At 42.8% G+C, this 21,292-nt stretch overlaps 1 protein-coding gene across 1 annotated transcript in view; it reads left to right on the forward strand.

Moving 5' to 3' along the window:
• Window positions 1-21,292, forward strand: part of naa25 (N-alpha-acetyltransferase 25, NatB auxiliary subunit) — a 36,366-nt gene that overhangs the window by 6,633 nt on the left and 8,441 nt on the right. Inside the window, exons 4-18 of the mRNA XM_083983357.1 lie at window positions 600-718; window positions 824-898; window positions 1,846-1,953; window positions 2,951-3,029; window positions 4,057-4,168; window positions 4,277-4,366; window positions 5,672-5,844; window positions 6,473-6,585; window positions 7,931-8,138; window positions 12,243-12,332; window positions 14,169-14,349; window positions 15,105-15,204; window positions 16,072-16,223; window positions 17,081-17,206; window positions 20,639-20,894. Of these exons, the coding sequence (XP_083839483.1) occupies window positions 600-718; window positions 824-898; window positions 1,846-1,953; window positions 2,951-3,029; window positions 4,057-4,168; window positions 4,277-4,366; window positions 5,672-5,844; window positions 6,473-6,585; window positions 7,931-8,138; window positions 12,243-12,332; window positions 14,169-14,349; window positions 15,105-15,204; window positions 16,072-16,223; window positions 17,081-17,206; window positions 20,639-20,894 (1,982 nt within the window). The remainder of the gene's footprint in view (window positions 1-599; window positions 719-823; window positions 899-1,845; window positions 1,954-2,950; window positions 3,030-4,056; window positions 4,169-4,276; window positions 4,367-5,671; window positions 5,845-6,472; window positions 6,586-7,930; window positions 8,139-12,242; window positions 12,333-14,168; window positions 14,350-15,104; window positions 15,205-16,071; window positions 16,224-17,080; window positions 17,207-20,638; window positions 20,895-21,292) is intronic.

Consider the following 21,292-nt stretch of genomic DNA (forward strand, 5'->3'; position numbering starts at 1 on the left):
TTGAGCCGAGGTCGACCGCTCGTTGCCACACTAGACATGTTCATGATGTAGTCTGGATGGTCAGGCTAGGAAACATCTGCAGTGTCAAAGAATCACTATTTAAACTGAACCTGCTCTCAAAATATCATAAAAGAATTGAATCAGGAGAAAAGCACATTCAATTCAATTCAATTCAATTCAATTCACTTTATGCACAGCTACACTACTTCCTGAAATAAGCCAGCTCGTTTATTTCCTGTCTTACATTATTGGACCAACTGATTAATCCAGGTGTGTCTGAGTAGTCACAGTGGTCAGACACACCTGGATTAATCAGTTGGTCCAATAATGTAAGACAGGAAATAAACGAGCTGGCTTATTTCAGGAAGTAGTGGAGCTGTGCATAAAGTGAATTCAATGTATTTGAGGTGGGACAGTGCAAGTTCATGAACGAAGCATAAAATCGTAAACAAGCCGGATTGTAGCCACAGGCTGATTTCCATCCGTTGTCCCAATACATAGATGTTCCCTGGTACAAATACAGTAACAATATTGTCCCGTCCTAGTGTGTTAACTGTGTGTGTTAACTATGTGTGTGTGTGTGTGTGTGTTTTCTGCAGCTGAGCTGGTGACGAAGCTGTATGAAGCAGCAGTGAAGAAGGTTCCTCTCAGTGAGGAGTATCACTCTCACCTCTTCATGGCCTACGCTCGAGTCGGAGAGTACAAGAAGATGCAGCAGGTAACTATACACACTGTATACACACTATATACACACTATATACACTATACACACTACCCTCTCCCCTCTCCACCTCTAACATCTCCTCTCTCCTCTCCCCTCCAGGCCGGCATGGCGCTCTACAAGATCGTCCCTAAGAACCCGTACTACTTCTGGTCTGTCATGAGTCTGGTCATGCAGGTGAGGACTGATTCTCTGCTTCCTCTGGTTCCTCTGGTTCCTCTGGTTCCTCTTTACATTGAGTCCAGTTCTGGGTCTGGTTTTTATTTTAGGGATGAAGCACATTTTGAATTTTTTTCTGACTGATAACCGACACTCGTTAACCGATTATTAACCGTTAACTGATAAGATGAAGACACTCGCGGCGCACGGCCCAAAAAAAACCACATCCACACACATCCACTGTGCTCTGTCTCAGCTGATCGTGCTCAGATCGTCCAATATAGAACTGTTTTTATAAAGTGCAGCCAAACACCAGGCTGAAGGAGCAGCAGAGCTCCTCTGACAGCTCCTCTGTGGAGCTGCAGGAGAGCTGCAGGTGAACAGGCTGGAGAGCAGCGACGTCCTCTTTTATTTTATTTTTTTCCTTCAGCGCCGTAGTTACAGGTGATTGACATCTATGTCCATGTAGCTACATGTATTGTCTGATCTTCCTTCATGGGGGCTGCTGCACATACTGTCAGTCCTCCTGTGGAACTTTTTGCTGTGAAATATGACTGAAGGCAGTGAACTCTGCACGTGTCGACGCCCCCATGAGTTGACGACATATTAAACTAATAATAATTAAAAAAAACCGATAGTATTAATGGGTCAAAGCGCCTCTCGGTCAGCTCCATTCAGCTCTGAGACCCGACGTCCTTGGCTTTGATTTGTTTCCAAGCAGGAAACGGAAAAAAATCTCAGCCCATCGAGCGTTTTGCCGCTGTGATCATGTGAACGATTGTGGCAGCTGATCACACAACAAGTCTGCACCATCTCACCGGAACAAAACAGAAAAACACTAGGCTGTTGTTGAGCTGTTGTTGAGCTGTTGTTTCCTGTTGTTGACCTGTTGTTTCCTGTTGTTTCCTGTTGTTGACCTGTTGTTGACCTGTTGTTGACCTGTTGTTGTCTCTCCTGTGGTCCAGGCGATCTCAGCGCAGGACGAGAAGCTGTCCCAGACCATGTTCCTGCCTCTGGCCGAGCGCATGGTGGAGAAGATGGTGAAGGAAGACAAGATCGAGGCCGAGGCCGAGGTGAGAGGAGGAAACACAAGGTCCTGCTGGTTCTGCAGCTTCCTGGGTCTCATTAAGGCTAAAGAGATTATTAACCCTTCACAGTCTGTATTTCTCTCTGCTGGACTCTCTGTGTATTAACACCTTGTTAAACCTCAGTCCCTTTGTTCAGGACGACCAGGGCTTTAATATTCATCCTGTTGTGTTGTCATGTGAACGTAGAAAAAGATATATGATAGGAAAAGGAAGGGAAATAAAACACAGAAGATACATTTCACATATATTTGTTCGAAATGCACAGAAAATTCATCCTGTTGTGGTGTCATGTGAAGGTAGCTACTGACTCACCACTGGACTCTTTGTAAAGGCAGAAGTGTCCCGCTTTCAATAAAAAAAGAATGACCATGCTGTCATTCAGCGTTCTGGAGATAGACGCAAAAGAGTAAAACAACTAGAGCGGCAACTAACGATTATTTAAACAATTCATCAATTAGTTGTTAATGTTATAAAATGTTAAAAACATCAACCAGTGTTTCTCAAACCACCAGACGACATCGTCCTCAAATGTCTTGTTTTGTCCACAAACAAAAGAGAGACTCAGTTTATTGTCATAAAGGAACAAAGAAACCAGAAATATTCACATTGAAGAAGCTGAAATCAGAGAATCTGGACTTTTTCTCTTTATAAAACCCCCGACTCAAACTGATTATTAGATTATCAGAATAGTTGACGATTCATGTAATAATCGATTATTGTTGCAGCTCTAAAACCAGTTCTCCACCATTGTATACGATGTCGCTGACCTGGGAGGGTTAAACCCCCAGGAGGAACCAGTTCTCACAGTTTAACATGGTGTTAATTTAGATTTACAAACTGAAGCTTTGACTTCTGAAACAGATGTTTAGTCCTTTATTTAAATGTAACTTCCAGAAACTTCCTCTGCTCTAACTCTCCTCCACCTGTCACATACAGATGTTGTTGTTGTTATAGTAACCACTCACCTGTCTCTCTGTTGCAGGTGCAGCTGTACTTCATGATCCTGGAGCGTCTGGGGAAGTGTGTGGAGGCTCTGGAGGTGGTCAGAGGTCCTCTAGGAGGTGAGGGACCATCCAGATGTTAATACAGACTCACACATGTTCCCTTTATAAACTAATAATAATAATTTAAAAAAACACACACACACTGTAACTTTCAGCCATATTCTAACATTGTGCAATGACATTAATCATTTACAGAAAATGAAGAGATGGTTGCACCAGATTTAGCTCACAGCTCATTTCCATCTGCAGTCCCAACATGTAACATACAACAAACACACAAGAAACGCAGACCACACACTACTATACAAGACTGATACACAAACAGACAGTAGACAACACATAGACAACACAAAAACAACAGTTTCTACATCTAAAAAGACCAGATCAAGTGCAACACACCTGAGAAAGGTGTAGCTACCCTATCCTATATGATCAATGGAGAGAAAAGCTAAGTCTTACAAGATACAAAATATACATAAAACATTTTAAAATTCCACAATTCATATTCCATAAGATTTTAAGATAATTCCATGAATTGAGTGCGTTACGAGCTACTAAAATACATTTTTTTAAGAGACTAACTGAGTAACAAGTGCCCTGCTTTTAAACGTGCTGGCAACTTTGGTTCTCCAGTAGCCGTTGTTTTAAATAATGAGAGAAATTTAAATAGTTTGTCGTGTTTTTCAGGGTTTCAGGCAGCTTGTTCTCTGATGGCTGTCCATGAAAACACAGATTGTGCAAAGGAGGAGTGTCGCATGGGGATATGCAGTCGCCCCTGGATACTGATCTTGAGACTCTAGTTGTCGACTCCGAGCGGAGCTGTACAAAATCTTTTTTTTTGTGAACCAGTCGAATATTACAAAACTTGATTAGGTTGTCAGAACTCAAAAACTTATATTTAGAGAGTATGTTGCAGTGATGGTAATACCATGGTTTCCTGTCCAAGATCTTCAGGGCTGGCCCGTAGAGTGATCTTACTGTGTGTGTGTGTGTGTGTGTGTGTGTGTGTGTGTGTGTGTGTGTGTGTGTGTGTGTGTGTGTGTGTGTGTGTGTGTGTGTGTGTGTGTGTGTGTGTGCTCCACAGAGAAGCTGACCAGTGAGCTGCAGAGCAGAGAGAACAAGTGTATGATGCTGTACCAGCGGCTGCAGCGATGGCCCGAGTGCAACGCTCTGGCTCACAAGCTGCTGCTCAAGAAGTCAGTCACGGTTTAACACACTGTTTAAAGTCCTGTTGTCCTGTAGAGTAACACACAGCAGTTAATGTGTGTGTGTTGTTGTGTATCTGTCTGTGTGTGTGTGTGCAGCCCTGACGACTGGCAGTTCTACCCCTCCTACTTCGACTCTCTCTTCCACCTGATGGATCAGTCGTGGAGTCCTCCAGAGGACGGAGAGCAGTGAGTCGCTCCAGCTTCTTCTCTGAAAACTGCATTACACATTCACATTCACACCACAGGATAAAACACCGGTCTTTAGGACTATTTCTCTTCCTTATCATGTCCTTATCATCATAAATTTGAGATTGGTTGTTTTGCTTCTTTATCACATCTTCTTTCAGACTAGAGGAAAGAAACGGTAGAAAATCCACATTAAGGTTTTTATTTCATCAGTAGATTTCTCCTAAACTGACCAGGAGTTAGTCTGAGCCATGTCATGTCAGGTGTCATTGTAAAGCTCTCTCTCCTCAACAATGATGTCATTTCCTTTGTATCATAGCAACACATCCTAAAAGTAGGATTGACAACAACAATCTCTGTAGTTTTACAGTCCAAGTCCTTAAAGGCCGTTTCCTCAGAAAGAGTTTCTCAGACTCAGACTCTGAGCTAGAAATCTCCACTTCAGCAGCACTTACAGACACCAAACCTTCCACTTTGATCCCTTTCTATATTCTGAAGGTTTTTACAGAGGGGATTGTTGATATATCATTCACAGCCTCATTTATACAACATTTTATTACTAAAAACATGGAGACATTAGATGTTTTAAAGGGCTGGTGACAGTATTTTCTCATTTACAGAGTGATAAAAAGAGAAATCCACAATCCTCCTCTGGAAAAACTAAAGACTCTAATATCTCAACAAGATAAAACAAAGCAGCTTTATCCATTGTTCAGATTTCTGTTCTGGAAATACCACTCTGGAAAAAATTAAGAGACCACTTTCACAAGTGTTTCTTCAAAGCATCTCTACATGTATGAAAGTCATTCTTCTCTTTTCTTTTTTAAACACAACTCATTCTCCTTAATGAGACACTGACGAGGTCATCACCTGAACCAGATTATAAAAACCACTGCTGGATTAAACATCGACATTATCCCTCTAAAACTGGTTTATAAACTCTTCCTGAGTTAAAATATTCTTGCTGTGTTGTTTAAGAATAAATATGAACATGTTTTCTTTGCATTATTATTATTATTATTATTATAATTAGTCAAGGTCTGAAAAGACGTTATATTTTTTGTTATTTAGACTAGTTTAGTCATTTTCAGCCAATAAAAGCTCTAAATGACAATATTTTTGTTTTCAATTTTGGGAGAAATGTTGTCGGTAGTTGATAGAATAAAACAAAACAAAAAATTATTTAATTTTACTCAAACACCTATAAATAGTAAAACTAGAGACACTGATCATTTTGGGAGTGGTCTCTTATGCAAATTAGCGCATATTTAATGAGACATGTGGTGTGTGTGTGTGTGTGTGTAGTTGTGCGGAGGGCCCCGTCCACTACACCGTGGCCGAGGTGGTGAGGTTCGTGGAGGAGAGGATTAAAGGAGAAGACGGTAAAGACTCGCGCTCGCTCCGAGGACCGTTCCTGGCTCGACTGGAGCTGATGCAGCGGCTCAGGCAGCGCGGCGCCGCGGAGGAGAGCATGCTGGGTAACACACACACACACACACACACACACACACACACACACACACTGCATGGAAGAGATTATTCTGTCATAGATAAGATGGAGCCACAGACTGCACATCTTTAAACCAGACTTCTGGGAGAGAGAATGAGAGAAGAGAAGGAATAAACATAGAAACAAACTGCAAAAACTGTTTCCAACTTTCCAAGAATATTTGTCTTATTTCTTGTCAAAATGTCTCATTTCTAGTCAAAACTAATCTCTTTACACTTAAAATAAGACTCATCACCTAAAAATTAACTTGTTTTTAGATCATTTTCACTTCTTTCAAACTAATTTTCACTTGAAATAAGTAGAAAAATCTGCCAGTGAAAGCAAGTTTTTTGTGTTTGTAATAAGAAAGAAAAACTTGCTCCACTATCAGATTTTTCTACTTATTTCAAGTGAAAATCTGCTTGAAAGAAGTAAAAAGTGTCTAAAAACAAGTTAATTTTTATGTGATAAGTCTTATTTTAAGTTGAATTAGATTTGTTTTGACTAGAAATAAGACAAATATTCTTGATAAGGTTTAGAGTTTTGTGTAAAGTTGCAGTGTAAATGTAAATGTACAATGTGTGTGTGTGTGTGTGTGTGTGTGTGTGGTCCAACAGGCGACCCTCTGGAGCTGATGGTCCAGTTCTTTGGGAAGTTCGGAGACAAGCCGTGCTGCATCACGGACCTGCAGCTCTACCTGCACCTGCTGCCGTCGGAGCAGCACGTCCAGGTGAGGCCCCGCCCACCACAGCTGCTGCTGCTGCTGCTGCTTGCTCCTTTTTTATTTTTTATTTACATAGTGCAATTCAGGTGATAAAACAACAGGAAACAGGAAACAATACAAGTGTAAAAGTGTGTAAGATGGGTGAAGAACAAACATCCATAACAACACGAGACAAGAGGGGATGTTAAATTCTAATATGTGTGGCGGCCTGGGAAAACCCTTCACATGGTGGGATTTTGACATTTTCATGCTTTAATATATTCATAAACTAGAAGTTTTCAGCCATTCATAACTGTTTGAATAACTGAGATAGCCCTTTCAGATCAAAAGTTATGGGCATTTTAATCTATTATGACCAAAAAACTGAAAAGTGAGAAAACCGGCTTTAACTAGAACGTTGCTGTTTTAACCCTCTAAAGACTAAAGAGTGTTTTACAAAACATTAAACAGCTTCTGAACCGTTTATGATAGAGATGAGCTGTAAACTGTATCTGAATTGTGTGATTTTCTGCTTTCTGAGGGTCTTTAAATGTTACCTCTACAATAACAACGGACCTCCTCTCCTCTAGCGCTGCTGCTGCAGCTCAGCTGTAAATGAAACGCTTTACTCGCCACAAAAGCATAAAAATAAGTACTTTCCGTTTTGTTTTCTTAAAACATTTATTCACCACGATGTAGTAGAGAGTTAAAAGTACCAGAATCACAAAAAATATCTAAATCGTGGAAATAAATAGTACTTTTCCACCTATTTTGGCTGTTTGCCACAATCGAACGTCAGCGACTTCCGACGGGTTTTCCCAGGCCGCCACACATATATGGACGTATTTTAAATATAATCCAGCAGAAAAAAAAACTGAATGCACCAGGCTACTGTTACCACTTTATCTGTGTGGAGGCTGATGCATAATCCTTAGACCAGAAAGTATTCTCCTTTGGGTGGAAACATTATGTGTAAAACCATTCCTTTATTGAATTAATTTGTTAAAAGACTTTTTTTTTTACTAAAACTGACTAACAACTTTTTGAGTTTTTGTCGACTAAAACTAGACTAAAACTATCACATATAGAAATGACTAAAATTGACTAAAATTATTATTAAAGTATTTTCGTCAAAAAGACTAAGACCAAATCTAAAATTAAAAAAAAATGTTTATGTCTCTAACAGAGTGGAGGTATTTGGCCAATTTATATTCTCTGTTTAGAGTTAAATAACAATTTAGTCTGCTTGGAGTTTTTGTTTTCTTTTCCCAGTATTCTAAATATAAATCTTTTGATTGATTAATGATGGTTTTTATTCTCTGGTGTTTTGGGGCTGAGCTGATGGGAGCTGTCTTTATGTCTCTGTCTCTAGTTCATCAACCGTCTGAGCGAGGCCGTCCCTCTGGGGCAGCAGCAGGACGACGGTCTGTCCTTCCCCGAGGACACGCGGGCGCTGCAGAGACACCTGTGTGTGTGTCAGCTGAGCCGAGCGCTGGGGCTGCACCACGCTCTGGACCGCCACGGGAAGCTGCGGCTCATCGCCGAGCTCAAGGCGCACTACCGGCACGGACTCAAGTTCGGTGAGAGTTGGTTTCTGTTCAACGAGTTCGGTGAGAGTTGGTTTCTGTTCAACGAGTTCGGTGAGAGTTGGTTTCTGTTCAACGAGTTCGGTGAGAGTTGGTTTCTGTTCAACGAGTTCGGTGAGAGTTGGTTTCTGTTCAACGAGTTCGGTGAGAGTTGGTTTCTGTTCAACGAGTTCAGTTGGTTTCTGTTCAACGAGTTCGGTGAGAGTTGGTTTCTGTTCAACGAGTTCGGTGAGAGTTGGTTTCTGTTCAACGAGTTCGGTTAGAGTTGGTTTCTGTTCAACGAGTTCGGTGAGAGTTGGTTTCTGTTCAACGAGTTCAGTGAGAGTTGGTTTCTGTTCAACGAGTTCGGTGAGAGTTGGTTTCTGTTCAACGAGTTCGGTGAGAGTTGGTTTCTGTTCAACGAGTTCGGTGAGAGTTGGTTTCTGTTCAACGAGTTCGGTGAGAGTTGGTTTCTGTTCAACGAGTTCAGTTGGTTTCTGTTCAACGAGTTCGGTGAGAGTTGGTTTCTGTTCAACGAGTTCTGTTCAACGAGTTCGGTGAGAGTTGGTTTCTGTTCAACGAGTTCGGTGAGAGTTGGTTTCTGTTCAACGAGTTCGGTGAGAGTTGGTTTCTGTTCAACGAGTTCGGTGAGAGTTGGTTTCTGTTCAACGAGTTCGGTGAGAGTTGGTTTCTGTTCAACGAGTTCAGTTGGTTTCTGTTCAACGAGTTCGGTGAGAGTTGGTTTCTGTTCAACGAGTTCTGTTCAACGAGTTCGGTGAGAGTTGGTTTCTGTTCAACGAGTTCGGTGAGAGTTGGTTTCTGTTCAACGAGTTCGGTGAGAGTTGGTTTCTGTTCAACGAGTTCGGTGAGAGTTGGTTTCTGTTCAACGAGTTCAGTTGGTTTCTGTTCAACGAGTTCGGTGAGAGTTGGTTTCTATTCAACGAGTTCAGTTGGTTTCTGTTCAACGAGTTCGGTGAGAGTTGGTTTCTATTCAACTAGTTCGGTGAGAGTTGGTTTCCAGGGTTTCCCGCAGCGCTTTCCTGTTAAGGCGGCCGCCTTAACAACAAAGAGCTGCCGCCTAAACTAACGTCTTAAAAAAATAAAAATGTAGCGATATTCACAGCACACACACACACGACGGTGACATTAACGCGCGCCGCCACGTCTGCTCATAGCGCAGCAACAATGCAGCAGCGTCAGGTCGTCACTGAAACGCTCCGTGGAACCGAGACATGACACGGCGCGCCCGGTGTAAAAGTTCTCAGCCCCGGTGACCGCGGCGCTGACGACTGGGGTGAGTCGCGAGCGTCATATGTCTTGGTAGAGCACGGCCGCTGCAGCGACCCTCCGACAGTCCCATCGCTGCGTGTCAATCCCCCCTCTCACTTTCTCTCCGCGTCCCCGTCTCTCTCCAGCTGCCCTTTCAAAATAAATGCATAAAAAGCCAGAGAAAAAAACAAAGTAGGGGAAACACTGCTTTGTTTTCTCTGTCTTTTTATGGTTTAGTAATTCTTTCATTGGTGTAGTAGCAGCGTTCAGTTACCACGAGCGTAGTTGTGACCTGTTGTGATCATAGATGGCATGGCATATGTTTTTTATGTAAGTCCCTTCGAAAAGTCCCATGACCAGCCAAACTCCTAAAAAAAGCGTGATTTATAGTTCATAACATGGTACTTTTGGCATATGGCACCAGGGCCGTTGCTAGGAATCCTGGGCCCCCTGAAAGTATACTAAAGTGGGACCCTGCCCCCTGACTTTTCCACTTTTACGTATCTATTATCATTTCTTATTTAGCCTACTTTGTTTTGATGCTAATGCAGCATTACTATGAATATCAGTCAGGGTCTTATGCAGAATAATTCAGTCATACAAAGATTAGACTACTGGGGTTTTTGTGGGCCCTACTGGGCGCTGGGCCCCTATAATGATCATCACCTTTCTCCCCTATACAACGGCCCTGTATGGCACTACAGGACCAGTTAAATATAAAACACAATTTTATACAATATACTGTATATAAGTAGGGGGTCCCCGCTCCATCTCTCCATCAGTTTGGGGGTCCTTGGCCTGGAAAACGTTGAAGACCCCTGCTCTACACACCACAGAGAAGCGCGCGTGGTGAAAGCGAAACTTAATACGGCGCACCGACCCCCGGTGAGAGTTGGTTTCTGTTCAACGAGTTCGGTGAGAGTTGGTTTCTGTTCAACGGCTGATGGTCCTGATATCTGGTATCTGGTATCTGATCCTGAACCAGGAGCAAAGAGACGGGAAAGATTGACCCACACCAGATTAGTCGGCCTGTAACGATACATGTGTCAAAATCGAAACCGTGACCCTCTAAGACACGAACCTGTGTCGCCAATGAAATGACAGAACCGCGACACACCCGCTCCAACGCTCCGTGGCTGTGTTTTTTGCTTTGCCCCCTGGGTAGCTAGCTATATGGCACAGACGGCAAGTTTGTTTCCTAAACTTAAATAGTCTCCACAATGGAGTTAAGTTCATTTTTTAACAGTATTTTGTTTGAGAAAAGAGAATAGTTTCTTTGATTTTAATTTATTATTGTTATAATTAGGGCTGGCGTTGTTTTCCTGCGACCAATCAACCAATGAGATTTTGGTCGGCTAATGTTTTTTTGGTCGACCAGTGCTTGGTGGTGTCACGACCCGGCTCTAGGCCGGACAAATACACCGAAACGTACGGGTAAAACAATAGAATGATAATTTATTTACGTAACAGAAGGTATCAACCCAGGGTTCTTAAAAGGCATTGAATTCATTAATCTAAAAACAAGGCCTTAATTGGCCTTAAAATGTCTTAAATCAATTTTTCAAACGTCTTAAAAATGTACTGGTAAAACTTGGTGAGTGGTATTTTATGGTTGTAATTAGTCTCAAATCTCAAAATAATTGGTAACATTCTGACATAGAGAAGTTAGTGGCGGCCGTCAACGCTAAATTTCTCACCGCCTCCAGCTCCCAAATCAGTTTTTTTCCCCCCCAATCATTCATGTAGCAGTCACTTTACCTCGGACCATGAACACCTGGGTGTGAACGCAGCATGTTTCAGAGAGAGAAACACTCAGTCTGTCACATCTGCTGCAGGCGTTCATCACCGTTCAGTAAAACCTCCTGTTTGTCTGTGATGGAATAACAGCATTATATATAAATGCCGTTACTAATGGAGCTACTGTTTTCAGTAATAGTAATCACAAAAGTTATTTTTTCCCCCGTTATAACGCCATTATTTGAGCATTTTATAAAATAGTAACGCAATAGTTACTTTTTCTGGCAATTAGTTACTTTTACAATGTAGTAACTTGTTTACTAGGGAAAGTAAGGAGTAACTGTAACTAATTACTTTTTAAAAGTAACGTGGGTGGTGTTCCTAGCCTGGTTTTTCACAATAAAAGCTCCTTTAGTTTGAACCTGAACAAAGACGTTTATAAAACACTGAAAGCAGATATCAGTGGAATGTTTTTGTTAATATAAGTCCTAAATAGTCCTATTTTCCGTCAGCAATCACTTACATGAAGTATTTCAGCCTAAACACGAGTCTCTCCGTCACTCTGCTCTGCTGTAACCCGAGGAGAAAATTTTCCTTGTGGGATACAAGTGTTATCCAATGAGGAGAGAGAACGGCATGAAGGGCTGTGTGTGCAGCCAAGGGATGCGCGTGAATGTGGTGACGTAGCACGAGGACCAATTGATGCCTGACAAGGGCGGGGGCTGCTAACTCATGGTGCGTTCAAAGAAACTCGTACTTTGTGTTTTTCCTTCCTGTGAAGTCATACCAGTTCGATCTGGTACGAGTTCACGGGTCGGAAGTTACGAGTGGCCGTTATAGGGAACTTTCACAGACAACAGGATGGTAAAAACACGAGCTACGGGTTACCTGGAACGCTACCAAGTCGTAGTTGTGACTTGAAGCTGTAACTTACGGTTTCAAAAGCCTGCCTTGAACGCAGCATTAGCCGAAACGGCCGTGAAGCTGATATCTGCTTGAACTATGATGTTGATCCTCCTCTTCCTCCTCCTCTCCTTCGGTCTGTGTTGTTGTTGTTGTTGTTGTTGTTGTTGTTGTTGTTGTTGTTGTTGACTGTTGTTTCCCTGCTCACAGGGAAAAACTCCCTGAAGACGGAGCTGCAGTTCTCAGACATGTACTGTCTCATGGCAGCGCATGTGTACGTGGACCTGTGGACCGACACGGGTGAGTCTCTGTCTCCTAGGCAACCAGGACATGGTCTGTCTCTGTCTCCTAGGCAACCAGGACATGGTCTGTCTCTGTCTCTGTCTCCTAGCAACAGCTGCTTCCTGTTTCCTTCAGATTTTTACAATTATAATAATTCTGAAATTAAAAACTTTGTAGCGATATTTGAGAGGTTTTTCAAAAGTGTTTCCATTACCAGTTTTTTTATTATTGCGATATTTAGGTTTTACGCATTTCTAGGGGAAATGGAAACGCACCAACTGTCTGAGAGCAGCAGGTGAGGCCACGCCCCCACTCCGGTGAAAACAAACTGCTGGTTTTGACTGGTGGTAAATACAAATCCCTCCGTAGTCCGTCTTGATTTGGCCTGGAAACCTCCTGTAATAGCTAACGTCTGTCAGGCAGACAGCTGTATCACCTCGTTTTACCGAAAAAAACAAAGATTTAGGGAATGTCTGTCTATAAAGCCTACAGGAGAATGAGTCCACTCAGCGGGGAGCGGCGTGCTATATAACGCTGAGTGAAACATGTTGATCAACTGTCACCGTAGTGCAGCGGTTAGAGCAGTTACCTCGGGTGCAGGCGGCCAGGGATCGAAACTCGTAACGTTTAAATTTTTTTTTTTCTTGTATATTAGCCCACACATTATTATTATTATTATGTACAGTTTTAGAACGGACCCTCGGAAATTTTCAGAATAACGTTAGTGGACCTTCAGAATGGCGGTCGCCCCCCCTGAAGGGTTTAACCACACAAGCACATGTGGACTAGCCGGTCCCACGGCTTCAGGCCATAAATCTCTTCTTTTCCTGTCCCATTCTCTGAAGGGGAGGAGGGAAATCTGATGTTAGGTTCTGTTAAGTTGTTCAACCAACAATAAACCACACAACAACTCTTTGACATTGTGGTGTTTTGTATCAGCGCCTATGGAACACACTGAGGACTTCTCCTTTGTTTTCACCGGCGAGGGGGCGTGGCCTCTTACATGCCTTAGGGTGACTGTCTTCTATTGACAGGTGTTTTGCGAATTAGCCGTAATCTAGTCTCGCGATATCCCATAATTCTGGCGTCTTGCGTTTCCATGGTGACGGCACAGCGATCTCAGCTGCTGTTATTGCATTTCTTGGGGTAATGGAAACGTCCTACCTACTGTGTGTCTGTGTTTCCTAGGCGACAAGGACATGGTCTGTCTCTGTTAGAGTCCTGCGCGGGACTGTTTTCTTCATCCCGCTCCTGCCCGCTCCCGCTGAATTTCTGACCATTACCGCCCGCGCCCGCAATGTGTCCACTCCCGCCCACACCTGCAAAACTCTGAGAATTTATGCCGCACAATAATAGAGATGCATTGATTTTGTGTCTTCTCCTGTCCCGCAGGAGAAAACACGTAATTCTATAGGCTATTAAAAAGAGACTCATGGGCTGCGTGTCTTTTGACGCACTGGTCTAGCGCTCCTATTTCGTTGTTTTCATTTTTCAATTCAATAAGGGCTGTTTCATATTCTATTCTCCTCCTCTGTATTTTATTTATTTTTCTACCTTTATATCTTTGTCACAAAGAATTGAGAATCTTTTCCAAATATCAGACTTGCCTTGCTTATTTTTTGTGTTGTAGAGACCTTGTTTTAGCTTTTTTTCTATTTCATTTGTTGACTCCGTCATCCTGTCGCTCCCGCAGTGTTTTTTTTTACCCGCCCGTTCCCGCCTGTTCCCGCCCGCAGCAAAGTTCAAACCGCCCGCTCCCGCGAGATTTGGGTTGGGTCCCGCGGGACCCGGCGGGACCCAACCCAACGCAGCCCTCTAGTCTCTGTCTCTAACCTGTGTGTGTGTGTCTCCTAGGCGACGAGGACATGGTCTGGCTGGCCCTAGCGATGCTCCAGGAGGGCCTGTCCCACAGCGGCTCCAACGCTCAGTTCAAGCTGCTGCTGCTGCTGCTCTACTGTCGCCTCGGGGCCTTCGAGCCCGTCGTCGACCTCTACTCCAGCCTGGACGCCAAGCACGTGCAGCACGACACCATCGGGTCAGACACACACACACACACACACACACACACACACACACACACACACACACACACACACACACACACACACACACACACACACACACACACCTTTAATCACATGGAAGAGAGTTGTACATCCAGTAAAAAACACGACCAAACAACTGAAGTGTTCATATATCTTAGAGTTAAAGAGATAAAGTTCAACATTTTTGTCAAATTGGCCCATTGCCATAATCCCTATAGTCATAGCAGTAGGTTCGTTACCTTTAATTGTCGGTGCAAGCTGTTTTTAGAACGGTGGAGCAGAGCCGTGAGCTGCTCAGAGCTACGCTACGGAGGCTCATTATGGGATTTCTTGGTTTCAAACTCATCGAACTCATCAAATACACAATCCAACAACTCCACAACGCTCTGGTGGACAAGTTGTGAGCTGCACATTCACCACGCTATGAGATAATAACACAACGTTACCACACAGAGTTGTTTTAGAGGTAAATTCATGTAAAACCGCTGATGCACGTTGCCTTCAGGGACAGTTTTTCATCACCAGTCTCTGTATTTCCCTCTACAACAACTCTGTGTGGTAACGTTGTGTTATTATCTCATAGCGTGGTGAATGTGCAGCTCACGGCTCTGCTCCGCTGTTCTAAAAACAGCTTGCACCGACAATTTCTACAAATGAAGCCTGTTTTTTCCTCTGTTTTCACCACAACACAATCTCAGACCGACTGAATGTTGGACCTTGTTCCTCTTGTTGTTCCCTTGTGCAGGTTTCTGTTGACGCGCTACGCTGAGTCTCTGGGTCAGTTCGCTGCAGCCTCACAGTCCTGCAACTTCTCCCTCAGGTTCTTCCACTCAAACCAGAAAGATGTGAGTTGATCCTCGTGCAAAACAAAACATGATGACACTTTACTGGGCAAGTTGAATCGTAGGCAACTGGACTTGTAATTTGTCTGGGAAGACGTTTTCTCCTCTCATCCAAAAGGACTTCATCATGACCATCATGGATGAGAGGTGAAACGTCTTTCTAGACAAATAACCAAGTCCAGTTGCTTTCGATTGAAAACTCCTTTGAGATACTATGACCTGGACAAATGAGAATATGCACCGGCTTTTGCATGATGACACTTTTCTGGGAAAATTGAATTGTATGGAAACAAAAAGAAAAAGGTCTGCAACACCATCGGAAGAAGAGCTTGCAGCTCAAAACGTTATGATTTAATACATTTTCTGCACTGGAGCTATATGGTGTAGCAGACCTTTTATAATAATAATAATAATAATAATAATAATAATAATTCAATTTTCTTTTTGTTTCCATGCTTTGACTGCTTGGGTTTTTTGGATGTGCGTGCTGTTGTTCATTTTTTGCTTCAAATTGAGTCGTAGGCAACTGGACTTGTATTTGTCTGGGAAGACGTTTCTCCTCTGTCTGTTCTGTCTATAAGTGAGACCAAAGATGAATTTCCTGCCTTGGCGGGACAATAAAGTTTTTCTAATTCTAATTCTAAAAAGAAATGATCCAAGGGGCTTCATCAGTTCATATGCAACAAGTCTCACTAGTCCGCACTATCCAGTTGCCTATGATTCAATTCACCCAGAAAAGAACGATGACCTGGATGAATGAGAATATCCATAGACATTAGGACTCTGTATTTATATATATATATATTAATGTGTGTCTGTGTGTGTGTGTGTGTGTGTGTGTGTGTGTGTGTGTGTGTGTGTGTGTGTCAGACCTCAGAGTACATCATCCAGGCCTACAAGTACGGAGCGTTTGAGAAGATCCCAGAGTTCATCGCCCTCAGGAACAGACTCAACCAGTCGCTGCACTTCGCTCAAGTCCGAACAGAGAGGATGCTGCTGGACCTGTTCCTAGAGGCTGACATGTAGGACACACACAGACACACAACACACACACACACACACACACACACACACAGACACACACTGCTGCTGGACCTGTTCCTAGAGGCTGACATGTAGGACACACACAGACACACAACACACACACACAGAGACACACAGACACACACACAGACTCACAGAGAGACATAGGCTGTTTGCAGAGCTGCTCGGCCGGCCAACCTCCGTCGTCATCCCGGGGGAGAAAATGATCACTAATTAAAGGGACAACGAGGAGTTTTGTAAAAGCGAAGTGTTTTCTCACTACATTTATGAGCCTCCGCACCGTGAAATTCTTTGACCGGTGCAAGACAGACTCATGTTTTCATTCATCAAGAATTAAAGTCAGAGGTTGGAAGACGATCACATACCGTCGTAGTTCCCACCATAAACGGAGATTCGGCGGCGTTATTCTCATGACTCGCCACGAAACCGAAAGTAAAGAAACGCTGGTCGGCTCGCCCAGCATTTCCACCACCACTAATAATAACAAAATAACCATAGAGACAAAACCATAGATTTATCTACAATGGACCATTAACAAGTGGTAACGGAGATTCATCCACATTAATATCAGACTTTTTATAACCAAATAGAAACTCCTTGTTGTCCCTTTAACTTACCCGCAGGTTTTTAGAGGTTTACCACCGGCTGGTTACAGTATGTTTAGGAGATAAATGTTGCGGTTATGCCATAGACACACACACACACACACACACACACACACACACACACACACACACACACACACTCTCTCAGCAGTGTTCTAACAGTGTGTGTGTCTGTGTGTGTGTGTGTGTGTGTGTGTGTGTGTGTCTCTCTGTGTGTATTTCTCTGTCAGAGTTGTGAGTCTGGAGGAGAGTGTGAAGGCCATGTCTCTGTCGGCGGAGGAGGACGACATCCCCTGGGAAACCATGAGGGACAACAGAGACCTGACGGTCTTCACCTGCTGGGACCCTCTGGACAGGTAGGAGGGGGAGGGGCTTAGAGGACAGGTAGGAGGGGGAGGGGCTTAGAGGACAGGTAGGAGGGGGAGGGGCTTAGAGCAGGGGGAGGGGGAGCACTGTAACAGAGAGTAAGGACAGCATTGGTCCAATTAGTCCAGGCAATTTAGCTCATTTTGGACCCCAAAATAGAACTAATTGTCACAGAATGTTTTTCACCATACATAATTTCTATGAGGTGTCTAGAACAACATACTAAAAGTCCTAAGAAATCCTAGTTGGGGAAATATGTTTAATTTGCATCATTATTTACTGTATAAAGTCTATGGTGCCGACAACAATACACCCCAATGGGGTTATTTTTTCCTTTACTCCTATCACAATGAAACTTTACATGATGAAAGTATCCATGAAATGTAACATTTTTTGTATTACAAGTTTCTTTGAAAATGAATTTGAATATGCAAATGAGCCTTACACTAATCAAATATGCCCAAAATACACCCAAATAGGCTTCTTTTTTTCCTTTACTCCTACCACAATGAAACTTTACACAATGAAAGTAGACATTAAAAGTAACATTTTTTGTATTACAAGTTTCTTTGAAAATGAATTTGAATATGCAAATGAGCAATGCACTAATGGAATATGCCCAAAATACACCCGAATAGGCTCATTTTCTTCCTTTACTCCTACCACAATCACACTTATAAAACTTACTCACACAATAAAAGTATACATGAAAAGTAACATTTCTGTATTTCAAGTTTCTTGGAAAATTATTATTTTTTAAATATGTAAATGAGCTCAACACTAATTGACTTATGGTCAAGAAGCCATAAAGCCGCAAGCAGCAAAAACAGGGGCCAAATAACTTAGTTCTTAGTCCCGCTCATATGTTGTTGAACATAACAGCATATTTAATATAACATCACACACAGTCATTGAAACGACTTTGATGAATTCTGACTTTCATCTGATGTTCTCTGCAAACTGGGAGGAAAGTCGTTAGGTAAGGCTTGTTCGCTAGTAAAAAAAAATGAATTTAGAAAGCAACTGGAGACAAGACTGTGCAATTAATTCTTAAGGTCAATATAGGTCTTTTAAGTGGCAAGTGACATGTGTGTATGCATAAGTCAAGTGTGGCAAGTGACAGCACTCAGTGCATAGGTTAACTTATTGAATGGACATGAATGTGTTAGTTATTTGGCCCCTGTTGCTGCTTGCGGCTTTATGGCTTCTTGACCATAAGTCAATTAGTGTTGAGCTCATTTACCGTATTTTCCGGACTATAAGTCGCGGTTTTTTTCTAGTTTGCCTGGCCATGCGACCTATATTCAGAAGCGACTTATATAAAAAAAATTTAAAAAAAACCTACGCTATGACCACAAGACGGAAGCAAGGCTTTTATTTCTAAATCCCTCCTCATTCAGTAGCTCATCTTCATCTTCCTCACGTGCTGTTCTCCTCGCTGCGCTGTCGGACCTGTCTCTGTTGCGCCGTAGCGCTTCACTCCCAGTCAGTTCAGAGTATTTTCACAGCGTGTTCTGCGGCCCGTCTTCGGTCTCTGCTCCGGTCCCGACCGGGCTCCGGACATGGAGCAGAGAGCCAGGTCCGACAGTGCAAGGCTGTCCTTCTCTGAAGCAGAGGAGAGGTCGGCTTCACTCCCGTCAGTCTTCACAGACAGTCCACAAAGGGTTTCTGATCACAGGGTTTCCCGCAGCGCTTTCCTGTTAAGGCGGCCGCCTTAACAACAAAGAGCTGCCGCCTAAACTAACGTGTTAAAAAAAAAAAAAGTAGCGATATTCTCCGCCGCCGCCGCCCCCCCGTCGGACGATCGCCTTCATTCATCTCCGCATCCTCTCCGCATCCTCACACACACATACACACCACAGAGAAGCGCGCATGCATAACAGCAGCGCGCGCTATAGGTGCCGGCCTTTCGTGTAAACAAAGCCCCGGCCATTATATGAGACCCGGCTATTAATTAAATGTTTGAAAAATAAATGCGACTTATAAACAGGTGCGACTTATATATGTTTTTTTCCTCTTCATGACGTATTTTTAGGCAGATGCGACTAATACTCCGGTGCGACATATAGTCCGGAAAATACGGTACATATTTAAAATTAATTTTCCAAGAAACTTGAAATACAGAAATGTTACTTTTCATGTATACTTTTATTGTGTGAAGTGTGATTGTGGTAGGAGTAAAGGAAGAAAATGAGCCTATTCGGGTGTATTTTGGGCATATTCCATTAGTGTATTGCTCATTTGCATATTCAAATTCATTTTCCAAGAAACTTGTAATACAAAAAATGTTACTTCTAATGTCTATTTTCATTGTGTAAAGTTTCATTGTGGTAGGAGTAAAGGAAAAAAAGAAGCCTATTCGGGTGTATTTTGGGCATATTTGATTAGTGTGAGGCTCATTTGCATATTCAAATTCATTTTCAAAGAAACTTGTAATACAAAAAATGTTACATTTCATGGATACTTTCATCATGTAAAGTTTCATTGTGATAGGAGTAAAGGGAAAAAATAGCCCCATTGGGGTGTATTGTTGTCGGCACCATAGACTTTATAGAGTAAATAATGATGCGAATTAAACATATTTCCCCAACTAGGATTTCTTAGGACTTTTAGTATGTTGTTCTAGACACCTCATAGAAATGATTTATGGTGAAAAACCTTCTGTGACAATTAGTCTGTCGTAAAACGCTATTTTGCCTGGACTAAATGGCAGCGCCTCCTGGTGGAGGAATATGGGTTTTGCAAAAGAACTGACATCTCTGCATTGTTGGTGAATGAGCAGTGTGGTGTTTTCAATAATTTAAGGACATTTATAGATCACCCACGTTAATAGCATCATTGAGGATCCTTTACAGATAAACATTAACACATAGGCCAGTAAAAAACAAAAACAGTTGTCTACATGAATGTTTGATTCTACATTTTGTAATAAATAAATTATAAATGTAATCTGATATGACCAAGACACCTAAAAACAAAAACACAGCCGTTTTCATCATTGGAGTGAATGGGTTTTCTGGGCGCTGTTGCAACACCCATATCCTGCCACTAGGGGCACAAAACCCTTAAACCCTTAAACCCTTAAACCCTTAGACACTTAAACCCTTAGACCCTTAAACCCTTAAACCCTTAGACCCTTAAACCCTTAAACCCTTAAACCCTTAGACCCTTAGACCCTTAAACCCTTAGACCCTTAAACCCTTAAACCCTTAAACCCTTACCACGGGAGTCAATGGTGGTGTCATTACTCTCTTTTACAGTGCTCTAGGAGGAGGGGGAGGGGCTTAGAGGACAGGTAGAAGGGGGAGGGGCATAGAGGACAGGTGTCCACTGGGAATACCTGATATCCATCCTAACCTCCTCATCCTACTCCTTTCTCCTCCCCCCCCCCCCCCCCCCCCCCCCCCCCCCCCCCCCTACAGAAAGCTGACGGAGGAGCAGCGGCGGCGCTCCTTGGAGGAGGAGACCGTGTGGTTGAGGATTCGCTCCCTGACGCTGCGCCTCCTCGCCCTATTGGCCGGGATGGGCCACGCCCCCTCGCAGCAGCAGAACTCTGAGACGACCAATGAGAACGGAGTCGGAGAGAAGACGTCGTCGTCGTCGGCGCTCGGCGGTTTGTTGTCGCAGCTCCACCAGACGCTGCAGACGGCCAATCAGACGGCAGAGAAACACACACAGGTGAGGTCACCTGCTGTAGCGGTGGTGGTGCGTTCAGGAGCATCACGGTGTTTAGATGTTCTGTTGCTGCAGCGGAGTCAAACTGTAACACGGTTTATTATTTTATTATTGTTCTAACTTTATTAAAACATTTCACTCTGTTTGATCGACATCTGCAAAACAAAAACCGTCAGAAAACAGAATCAGAGCAGATTAATTATCTTTCTTTCTTTGTTATTATTGTTCCATAGATTTATTAACCCATTCGCTTGTGGTCCCAAAGTTACAACTTGTGGATTTTAACTTTTACAGTAATAAAGTATATAATTTAGTTTAGTTTATTTGTTTCATTCATTGAAAAAAAGAAAAGAAAAACAGTCAAATACAAAAAAATATTGATAATGCAACTCCTGAATGAA

This window comes from Trachurus trachurus (genome assembly GCF_905171665.1).
Source record: "Trachurus trachurus genome assembly, chromosome: 12".
NCBI classification, from domain to species: domain Eukaryota; kingdom Metazoa; phylum Chordata; class Actinopteri; order Carangiformes; family Carangidae; genus Trachurus; species Trachurus trachurus.